Source organism: Schistocerca gregaria, chromosome 7 (assembly GCF_023897955.1).
Source record: "Schistocerca gregaria isolate iqSchGreg1 chromosome 7, iqSchGreg1.2, whole genome shotgun sequence".
Classification (NCBI taxonomy): Eukaryota; Metazoa; Arthropoda; class Insecta; order Orthoptera; family Acrididae; genus Schistocerca; species Schistocerca gregaria.
This window is the reverse complement of record NC_064926.1, coordinates 164,675,711-164,688,100: the sequence shown is the minus strand read 5'-3', so window position 1 is coordinate 164,688,100 and position 12,390 is coordinate 164,675,711. Positions and strand designations below refer to the sequence as shown.

General features: G+C 41.4%; 1 protein-coding gene across 1 annotated transcript in view; it reads right to left on the bottom strand.

The window, feature by feature from the left end:
* The window catches only part of LOC126282233 (bumetanide-sensitive sodium-(potassium)-chloride cotransporter), a 584,688-nt gene that overhangs the window by 94,165 nt on the left and 478,133 nt on the right, over window positions 1-12,390 (bottom strand). Inside the window, exons 2-4 of the mRNA XM_049981810.1 lie at window positions 10,654-10,804; window positions 2,316-2,411; window positions 1,936-2,189 (exon numbers count right to left, since the gene is read on the bottom strand). Of these exons, the coding sequence (XP_049837767.1) occupies window positions 1,936-2,189; window positions 2,316-2,411; window positions 10,654-10,804 (501 nt within the window). The remainder of the gene's footprint in view (window positions 1-1,935; window positions 2,190-2,315; window positions 2,412-10,653; window positions 10,805-12,390) is intronic.

Below are 12,390 nucleotides of genomic sequence, written 5' to 3'. Positions count from 1 at the left end.
TTACCCTCCCCCTTAAAACCCACATCCTTTCGTCTTTCCCTCTCCTTCCTGAAGAAGCAACCATCGGTTGTGAAAGCTAGCAATTCTGTGTGTGTGTTTGTGTGTTTTGTTAATGTGTCTGTCTGCCGGCGCTTTCCCGCTTGGTAAATCTTGGAATCTTTGTTTTTAACCATTTACACCCTCACACATAACTAACTACGTCTCATTTGAGGAGAATATATACAAACAAATCTGTGGTATGGCCATGAGCACCCAAATGGTGCTCTCCTGTAGCCATCTCTTTAAGGGCCACCTAGAAGGAACCTTCATAGCCTCCCCAAACTCAAAATAACTCCTCTGGTCAGGTTCACTGATGATATCTTCATGATCTGCACCCAGTGTTAAGACATCCTATGCTCACTCTTCCACAGCGCCAACACCAACTCTCCTATTCACTTCACCTGTTCCTCCACACACTACTATAACTGTTGAGTTTTATCTCTCTTATGGCTCCATCCATACTCCTGTCCATATGAAGCCTGCTAACCATTAACAATACCTGCATTTTGACATCTGTCATCTCCTCCACACCAAAAATTACTCTCATATAGCTTGGTCACTCATTGATGGTGTAACTGCAGTGACAAGAATTTCCTTACCCAGTATGCTGAATGCCTCACAAAGGCTTTCACAGACAGGTGCTATCCCACAAACCTAGTCAGCAAACAGATTTGCTGCACCATATCCACACATGACCCTAATCCTCCCATGACCTTCAAGAACCAGCTGCAAAGAAGCAGCTCCCCCTCCTCCCTGTTGCCCGCTATCATCCCAGATGGAAGCAACTGAACTGTACCCTTGCCAGAGTTTCGACTGTCTATCATCATGGCCAGAAATGAAGGATATCCTACCCTCAGTTCTTCTCATCCCTCCAACCCAGGCATGAGGCCTGCCCAATTTGTCCAGCCAGCACATCCTACTCTAGTCCTGGCACAGGACTCTCCTATCCTGTCACAGGCAGTGCCACCTGTGGAAGCAAACAAATAATATATCTGTTCTGCTGCAATTTCTACATAGCTTATTACAGGACCATCAATCAGCTGCCCACCAGAGCAAAAGACCACCACCAATCGGTGACCGAGAACAGAGTTAATCATCCAGTGGCAGAACATGTGGCTGAGCACAATTTGCCCAAGTTCAATGGCTGCTTCATAACCCAAGCTATCTGGATCCCCCCCCCCCCCTCCCCTCCCCCTGCATCAGTTTCTCTGAGAATAGGAGTTATACTTGTAACACATCCTTCATTCTTGTAATCCTCCTAGCCTCAGTCTCCACAAGCTGATTCCGCTGACCCTCTCTACCAAAGTCTCCCCTTCCTCTAACCTGTTACCCCCTCCCAATCCATCCCTGCATGTCATTGTCATCATGCGCCACACAAATTCACCGGCTCTTGCACCCATGTGTCACATTGCTATCACGTGCACCTGCTGCCTCTGTCTGAGCCTTCCACCACCCTTCTCCAACCCCTCCTCCCACTTCCTGCCTCTCTCATCCAAAAGCTAGCAAAGTTTTCATTCTTTTCTGTGTGTCTGTTGATGATTCAACACTTCTACTGTTTTGTGAGTACTCCTGAATTTATTTTCATCTCACTAAAGAGCATGAAAATAGTTTTCTCAAATATTTCTGAATTAATATTTTTTAAACAAAAAGTATATACGGTCAAAACAGTAAGCACATATATCTTACTTAAAAAGAGTATTAAAAAATCTGAAATAAGAAAACTCCAATAGAAAATACATCCTCAACAAAGGGCACCACTTAATTGTGAAAACACACACAGCTACAAACCAAATGGAATTACAGCACTCATACACTGTGCGTATCCATTTTTTAATGAAGTGAGAGAGAGAGATTGTCTATTATGTAAGCATGGAAAGAAATTAAGATGGTCCTTACCTTTGCCTCCCATTCCATTCCAATCACAACAATGCAGAGTAGTAACATTATTGTTATAACACCAATGATACGCATATCATTTAGGCTGCCATCCACCATAGTGGCACCATGCATACTAAGTAGTCCAACCAAGGATTCACAGAATCCAACAACATACATTGCACAAGCAACTGCATTAGCTAATGAGAATATTAACCCTATCGATCCTCCAAATTCAGGACCCAAGGATCGTGATATCATGTAGTAGGTGCCACCTAGTGAAATAAAAAAATACATTCTACAATGAATTTTTACACAAAATATTCACACAAACATGCTCCTGAATCAGGAGAATTTTATAAACAGTGTATAGCGAAATCAAATGAATAATGGATACAGACCTCCTTTTATAATTCCATTTGTACTAATGGCTGACATAGATAGTGATGTTAGTGTAGTTACTACACTAGCACAAATTATTATCAGCAGGCCGTGTCCTATAAATAGAAAATAAGGCATGTTTAATACAGAATATCAATAAACTAAGAGTAATGAATATTTGTTGGTCATAAATTAATGAGTTCTACATAAATGACATTCAGACTCTGACAATGCAGCCAAAGTCTGCAGCTAAGATTAGTGCACCAGTGAAAGAAATACATGAAGCTCCATATACAAGTACAGATCATGTCATCAAATGTTTTCATACATGGTACAATTTAATCATATCCAAACATTATTTAAATACAATAAATTATATATAATTTGGAAAATATAATGAACATGTTGATCTGAATTTGTTGTCAGGTTATGAAAACTTATAGAAGATAATAAATTACAATACTCTTGGGGAGCACTTGGACCAAAGTTGAAATGAAATGAGATGTTGTGTGGCCACTCCTCCCGCTGAGTAGACTGGTCACCTGGTGCAAGTCTTTCAATTTGATGCCACTTCGGTGACTTGTGCGTCGATGGGGATGAGATGAACATGAAGACAATGCAACACCCAGTTCCTGAGGGGAGAAAATTCTCCAAACCTGTCGGGAATCGAACCTGGTCCCCTTAGCATGGCATTCCATCATGCTGCCCACTCAGCTATCAAGGCGGACAAAATTGAAATGGAAAATACGCTTAAAAGATGCGTGTCATTATGAAATATTGTGGATATTACCAGACCCTTTGTTTCTTTCGATGGTATTTTAAGGAGGAAACAATTATAATTTAAAATATGTTGATGGCACGGTGGCCACATAGCATGACCGTGTGGAACAAAAAAGTGTGATGCTCCATGTAGAACGGAGAGGGAATAAACTCTAAGCATATGAGTCATCTCAGATTTAAAATTGCATTGCCCCATAACAGACATTGGTAGGACTTTTATGTATATTTCTGGCTGAATTTACACCGCCTGGCAAAAAAAGTGATGTGTCCAGAAGACAAAGTGAATTTTCACTCTGATCTGAAACTTCCTGGCAGACTAAAACTACAGGGTGTTTCAAAAATGACCGGTATATTAGAAACGGCAATACAAACTAAACGAGCAGTGATAGAAATACACTGTTTGTTGCAATATGCTTGGGACAACAGTACATTTTCAGGCAGACAAACTTTCGAAATTACAGTAGTTACAATTGTCAACAACAGATGGCGCTGCGGTCTGGGAAACTCTATAGTACAATATTTTCCACATATCCACCATGCGTAGCAATAATATGGCGTAGTCTCTGAATGAAATTACCCGAAACCTTTGACAACATGTGTGGCGGAATGGCTTCACATGCAGATGAGATGTACTGCTTCAGCTGTTCAATTGTTTCTGGATTCTGGCGGTACAGCTGGTCTTTCAAGTGTCCCCACAGAAAGAAGTCACAGGGGTTCATGTCTGGCGAATAGGGAGGCCAATCCACGCCGCCTCCTGTATGTTTCGGATAGCCCAAAGCAATCACACGACCATCGAAATATTCATTCAGGAAATTAAAGACGTCGGCCGTGCGATGTGGCCGGCCACCATCTTGCATAAACCACGAGGTGTTCGCAGTGTCATCTAAGGCCACAAATTCACGAAGAATGTCCAGATAGCGTGATGCAGTAATCGTTTCGGATCTGAAAAATGGGCCAATGATTCCTTTGAAAGAAATGGCGGCCCAGACCAGTACTTTTTGAGGATGCAGGGACGATGGGACTACAACATGGGGCTTTTCGGTTCCACATATGCGCCAGTTCTGTTTATTGACGAAGCCGTCCAGGTAAAAATAAACTTCGTCAGTAAACCAAATGCTGCCCACATGCATATCGTCATCATCAATCCTGTGCACTATATCGTTAGTGAATGTCTCTCGTGCAGCAATGGTAGCGGCGCTCAGGGGTTGCCGCGTTTGAATTTTGTATGGATAGAGGTGTAAACTCTGTGCATGAGACAATACGTGGACGTTGGCGTCATTTGGACCGCAGCTGCAACATGGCGAACGGAAACCCGAGGCCGCTGTTGGATCACCTTCTGCACTAGCTGCGCGTTGCCCTCTGTGGTTGCCGTACGCGGTCGCCCTACCTTTCCAGCAAGTTCATCCGTCACGTTCCCAGTCCGCTGAAATTTTTCAAACAGATCCTTTATTGTATTGCTTTTCGGTCCTTTGGTTACATTAAACCTCTGTTGAAAACTTCGTCTTGTTACAACAACACTATGTTCTAGGCGGTGGAATTCCAACACCAGAAAAATCCTCTGTTCTAAGGAATAAACCATGTTGTCCACAGCACACTTGCACGTTGTGAACAGCACATGCTTACAGCAGAAAGGTGACGTACAGAATGGAGCACCCACAGACTGCGTTGTCTTCTATATCTTTCACATCACTTGCAGCGCCATCTGTTGTTGATAAGTGTAACTACTGTAATTTCAAAAGTTTGTCTGCCTGAAAATGTACTGTTGTCCCAAGCATATTGCAACAAACGGTGTATTTCTATCGCTGCTCATTTAGTTTTTATTGCCGTTTCAAATATACCGGTCATTTTTGAAACACCCTGTATGTGCCATACCAACAGCTTTATATCTGCCAGTACCACATCCCCTAGCTTCAAAATTTCACAAAAGTGCTCCTACTACCTTGTGGGTATGTATTTAGAGTTACAATTCTCTGTGACTGGTAAAATGGCCACCAGACTGCATTAGTGACATTTGTGTTCAGTGTTGTTACCTGGCTAGTAGGGTATACAATGAGGTGACAAAAGTCATGAGATACATTCTAATGTCATGTCAGACCTCCTACTGTCTGACCATAGTGCAACAGCTTGATGTGGCACGGACTCAACAAGTTGTTGGAAATCTCCTGCAGAAATACTAAGTCATGCTGCCACTGCAGTCATCCATAACTGCGAAAGTGTTCCTGGTGAAGCATTTTGTGCACGAACTGACCTCTTGATTATGACCCATAAACATTCAATGGGATTCATGTTGGGTTATCTGGATTTGCTTGAACTGTCCAGAATGTTCTTCAAATCAATCACAAACAATTGTGGCCCACAGACATTGCGCACTGTCATCCATAAAACTTCAATCTTTCTTTGGGAATATGAAGTCCATGAATATATGAAAATTGTCTCCAAGTAGCTGAACATTACCATTTCCACTCAATGATCAGTTGAGTTGGACCAGAAGACCCATGTATTCACAGTCCACACCATTCTGGAACCACCACCAGTTTGCAGAGTGGCTGTTGACAACTTGGGTCCATGGCTTTGTGGAGTCTGTGCAACACCCAAACCCTACCATCAGCTCTTGCCAACTGAAATCAGGACTCATCTGACCATGCCACAATTTTTCATTCATCTATTGTCCCAATGATATGGTCATGATCCCAGGAGAGTTGATGCAGGCGACATTGTGCTGTTAACAAATGCACTCATATTTGTCATCTGCTTCCATAGCCCATTAACACTAAATTTCATTGCACTGTCCTAAAGGATATGTTCTTTGTACATCCCACATTGATTTCTGCTGTTATTTTATGCAGTGTTGCATGTCTGTTCGCACTGATGCAAGCGCCACTACTCCTGGTCATTAAGTGAAGGCCGCCATCCACTGTGTTGTCCGTGGTGAGAGGTAATGCCTGAAATTTGGTTTTCTCAGCACACTTTTGACACAGTGGATCTCGGAATATTGAATTCCCTAATTATTCTCAAAATGGAGTGTCCTGTGTGTCTAGCTTTAACTACCATTTCACATTCAAAGTCTCTCAATTCCTGCCATGTGGCCATAATCATGTTGGAAATCTTTTCACATGAATCACCTGAGTATAAATGACAGCTCTACCAATGCACTGCTCTTTTAAACCTTGTGTACATAATACTACTGCCATCTTTATAAATGCGTATTGCTATCCCTTGAATTTTGTCATCCTGTGTATCAGTGGCATTAACAGCATCATGTGTTGAGTGATCATTCTGAAGAACATGGACGTGCTGCATACTCATCTGAGACAACTTTATCAGCACCTGACCAAGTTCTGGACCTCGATTTGATCGGCTGGTGCAGTCAAGCAAATCATGATATGTAGACTATTCGCATCTAACTGTGGCTCAATGTCAGAATCCACTGTCCCAGTCTACCATGTCTGACCACACAAGGGAGGACTGCCACACTGTGCACTAAGCATATCGTAACTCCTTCACATCCGCACCTGCCATGTGAGATCAAGTAATGGGCTCCCTCCAACATTCTGTGTCATTTTGCAACATTGGTCAGAGCATAGCAAGAGCCAGACTAGTGAATTACAGTCCCATGCATTGGCTGCTATTAACACCACAACACAGACAATTGCGTGTGAATTGGTTCTGTGAATGGGAAACATGGACTGCTAATCAGTAGTGTTGTGTTCAGCTTTGAATCGTGGTGCTCCACTATCCTGGGCGACTGTCGTCAGCGAGTATGGCGGCAACCTGGAGAGAGGTCCTATTCTTACAATTTTTTCGAGAGCCATTAAGTATGACTTCAGGTCATGAATGGTATTGACTGAGGAAACTCTGATGGCACAGCAGTACATTGTGGACATTGGTCCTCATCTGGTACCTCTAATGTGACAGTACCATAGAGTCATTTTTCAACAGGACAATGCTCATTCACACACCACACAATGATATGAACTGTCTGTGTGATGCTGAAGGATCACCATGGCCAGTAAAATCTGCAGATCTGTCGCCGACAGTACACATGTGAGATCAGCTGGATGTCAACTCCATCCCAGTGCCACTAACCATGGTATCGAGAACCAGTTAGAATTACTGCTCACCAGCCTGCCTCAGGAGAGGATACAATGAATGGCTTTATGACACCCTTCCCATCTGAATCAGTGCATGGATCCAGGCCACATGCACTTGGCAACATTGTAACAGGCCTTTTTGTTTTGCGGCTAATAAACATGACTGGCCTTTCAGATGAAGTACTATATGGCATACATCAGCCATCGACTTTCCTCTTTTGAACATACTGATATTTTCCATTCTTCTGTCTCAGAGTAAGAATTTTTTATGGCTATTTGTGATGCATGAGTATGAAGCATTTTGATCATGCTGCATTTGGAGATATTATATGCCTGCACTGATAACAACATTGAACAGATCTTTAAAATCAAAGATGTCAGCTGTATGCATTGGAATGGCATTTGGACCTCTGGAGATAAGCACTTCTTCGCACAAAGAGTATGCACTTTCTAGTAATGTAATGAACACATGAAACATTTCCTCCATGATTTGATACTAGGAACAAATGTATGGAGATGCAACAGAGTATTGAGACCACAATAGCACTGAAAATACGCTTTTGAAAAAATGGCACTTCGAAATTTTCCTTTTCCACTCTTCATATAATCATAGATATTGAAAGCAATAAAGCTGCCACATTAATAATTGATAGCATTCAACCATTGTATGTCCAACACAATTCAACCATGCATTTCAAGAGACATTGCTCCCATCATCAGTTTGTGAAAATATCCTCATGAGGCTAAAACACTAAGAAGTATACCAATACATCTGTGGCATTCATAAAATAAAATGGAATAAAAACACATTGGACTGTGGGTCCTTGTCCTACATTAAAACTGTTGACTTCTGTCAGTAGTTCTCCCATCTATTGGCTCAACTGGAATGCTAGTCTACCGGTCACCTTTTCCTCATTTTGTAAAGATCCATTCAGTCTAAGTAACTACAACAAAACAGTTGTTGCAAACCATAAGTACAAAACAGCTCATCTCCTTAAGGGCACAGAAGATGACTCAGAAATCATCCATAAACAAAAGAAAGGGTGAAAATTTGACTTGCAGGAAGAAGTTGACACTGCCATTTGTGAAAAGTAACATGACAATATTCTCAACATGAAAGTGAAAAGACAATGAAATGAGATTTCTTAATGGCTTTTCAGAATTATTTTAAAGCAGATCCATAACTATAAATTTTCAATACTTCTTTCATGGAATAGCTAGAGACTGATGATCACAGATGACAATATGCAAGTAGCATCTTTCGAAATGAAGAACAGTAGGTGACCAATAAAAGAGCAATTTGGGTTGAGCCGATAGCGATGCTTAAACAGTAATACCATGGACATGTCAGTTTTCATATTATAGAAGAACCAACAGTCCAATGTGTTTTTATTCCATTTTATTTTATGAATGCTACCAATGAACTGGTATACTTTTTAGTGTTTTAGCTTCATGAGCTGAGTCTGACAACCTGATGAGATTATTGTTCCTTGAAATGCACTACTGAGTAGGGCATAGAACATAAAATGGTTGGATGTGCCCAGTCATTACCATTAACATATAGCACCTGCTGCCTCACATTCTCAAAATGAACAATATTAAACAGCATTGCTACCTCTGATACCATTCATACAATGTCTCATCAGTCCAAGTAGCTTATAGGTCTCGCATAAAATGTCAATAGTATGACATCATTATCCTCACAATGTTCAATGAATTTGTGTTGTTAAACATGTTACACAAATATAAAACACTCAAACGGAATAAATGTTAAAATAAGAATTTTATAAACACGTACTGCTTTGTCCTCATAGGACATCTATCTACTAATGAGTTCCATATAAAAATAAGCCAGAAATTATGAAGACGCATGTACAGCACATTCAAAAAGATATTTACTGACATGGCACACTGGGCATACAACAAGGATAAGGTCACAAACTTCACAAGAGGGTCATACAGTCACGAGACAGTGTTGCTATACAGACACAGGCAGAGCACACAGAGACCTTCACCATTCACACTGTGGAAGTGTTGATACTAAAATGGCTAGCTATACATATTGCGAAACGGCCAAGATGCATTTGATTTATGGTGAGGCCAAATGCAATGGATAGGAAGCTGTGTGATTGTATCACGCAAAATATCCCGATAGAAAGGTGCCATGTCACACATTATTTGCCACACTGCATCACCAAAAGTGCACAACTGGCTCACTGTATGAGCAGGAGCTTGACACTGGTTGCCAATGAGCAACATGGTCAGTTGCAGTGGTAGAAAGCATTCTCAAAAGGGTACAGGATACGCCATCAACAAGTGCATGAGGTGCATTCGGCACCACTGTTATGCCCCAACCTTCCATCTGGTGCATTGTAAATGACAAAGGGCAGCATCTGTTTCATTTCCAATGCATCCAGGCATTACAACTGGGGGACTACAATGAGCTCTTATGATTTGCATGAAAGTTTCTGCAGGACTCTGTTGCAAACTGAAGCTTCACTGCAAATGTCCTCTTCACCAATGAGGCTACATCCTCACTCGAGGCTGTGATGAATGTTCACAATCTGCATACACGGGCAGATGTGAACTCACATGCTACACATATGCATGCCTCACAACACAGATTTACCTTTAAAATGTGAGCTGGCATCACCAGAGACTGTTTATTCAGCCATATATTCTCCTGGACTGACTTGATGGTCACATGGATCCCATATTTCTGAAAGAGGTTTCTGGTGGACATGCTGAATGATGTTCCCATGCCTATGCATTGCTTTATTTGATTTCAGCATCACGGAGCCCCTGCGAATTTCAGCACACAAGTGAGGGAACGTCTGCAGGCAAGCTTTCCCAGCCACTGGATTGGCTCTGGTGGGCCAGTCACATGTCCACCACAAGAACCCAAACTGTCCCCAATCCAATTTTTGCTGTAAAATATCTGAAGGGATTCGTGTATGAAACACCTGTTACAGTGTCAGAGGACCTAGTGGCAGCAGGATGTCTTCAAGATACATCAGGCGTCTTTGAGACGGTGTGCCAATCAATGCAGCAACAGGCATGACTCGATGCATGTGGACAAAACTTTGAGCATCTCCTGTAATGATTGTCCATTTGCAGCATGTGACTAAATAACTGCAACACCATTCAGTAGCCCTGGATAGCCTTTGTAAACCCCGATTCCTATGTGATTATTGATCCTTCTTGTATGCCCAACGTTCGATGTCAGTTTATAAACATTTTTTTGAATCAGCCTGTAAAAATTCAACTATTAATTACAAGTAAATGTCTGATGAAATGATCATAGCTTAGAAAAAAGTTTGAATACAACATATTGCTAGACTGCTAGAATGAAGTTCTTCTAGCACACAATAATAGAAAGAACTGATTCATATGATTTTCGGAACAACATAGAACACATTCAGATATTAAAATAGTTAACAGTTTCAAAATCATTACCTGTATAACTATGACAGATTATATTACTTACCAATCCCCGCTTGTCCAACAACCCAGGAGAGACGCAAAAAGAGCATAACACCCCATATATTTAGGAGATTCCGGACCAGTACTCCTTGAATCCAACCAAACTTGACCTGCCCTTCCATTTCGCCAGGGAGACTGGTGGGTGGAGCTGAAGGCTACAAGGACAAAGAAAAAAAGCAACTGTCATCATTTTATCCATCACTGAGATATACTTATATCATATCACTATATAATTAATGTTTCACAAACATCATAGGTAGCTTCCAATGTTGTCTGAAAACTTCCCTATGTTTCTTCTCTTGCCCAGATATGAGCTTACGTTCTCATTATATTTCATTAACCTGTCATTCACACAATTTTTGCTGCAAACAAGATGTGTTGATCCTACAATTTTTCAATTGCTGTTGCAAAACTGCTAATATAGTATCACTGTACATAGCTTAGGAAGACAAAAATGTTGAAAAGCCTGTGATAGAGTACCAGAATGTTACAGACTTGAAAGCAGAGGAATTACAAAAAATAAAATAATATCAGATGCAGCACTTAAGGTATTTATGCATCTGTGTAATCATAAAGAGCTACACATTCTTCCACTGAATAGGAAGAGCAATAGATTGTTAGCTAATGGTATACTCTAAACGTTTAGAGGGAGTCAAAGGGAAAGATATTCCTAAAAGTGTTACAGCTTACAAAAATTACATACATGATCAAAAAAGTACTTTCATTTCCAGAATGTGTCTGGATATAGGGATGGGGGAAGTTTGTGGTTTGTGAATAACTGCAGTTATTCAGTTATGCATAATGTGATGACTACATCACCACATGTGAATTCTGATAAATAACAGTGTGATATTCACAGTGAATCACAGTGCAAGCCTGTAGTGTGGAAGCAACTTCATGCATCTATTAAAGAACAGATTATGAAGGCTCAGAGAGCTTGTCTCTCAGTCTTAGATATAACTCCTGTCATAGATCTGACACAGTTGAAATGAACAAGAACTTGTCAACAGAGGGGAATGGATGTGAAGAGCAGCAAATGGCTGCCAGTCAAGAAATATGCCAGAGTCAGTGACCTGCCACTGTGTACTTCCTGTCTCGCATGGTTTTTACAACACAAAACACTTTATTTGTGCAAGGAGAATGCCAACAGACTGACTGGCAAACTAGAGTAATGTTGATTATTTTGATGAGTCATTGGTTTTAATATGGCAATGGCCTTGCAGCAGTGGCTACACCGGTTCCCGTGAGATCACCGAAGTTAAGCACTGCCGGGTGTGGTCAGCACTTGGATGGGTGACCATCCAGACTGCCATGCACTGTTGCCATTTTTCGGGGTGCACTCAGCCTCGTGACACCAATTGAGGAGCTACTCAACCGAATAGTAGCGGCATAGGTCAAGAATACCATCACAACGACTGGGAAAGCGGTGTGCTGACCCCATGCCCCTCCTATCCGCATCCTCCCTGAGGATGACACAGTGGTTGGATGGTCCCGGTAGGCCACTCGTGGCCTGAAGACGGAGTGCTTTTTTTATTGGTTTTAATATTCTCTGTACTGGAGCACATACATTTCTACAGTGAAGTAAATTAGGCACTGGATGTATCATGAATTGTGTTGACAGTGGTGAGTGTTTGGTGAAGACTTGAGTACATTGCAAGAACTTGGATCCCTGCTATTTTAGAAGAATACAAAGCAATTTCATCACAAATTTGAAGAATTCATGTATCTGAGAGTTTTGGAC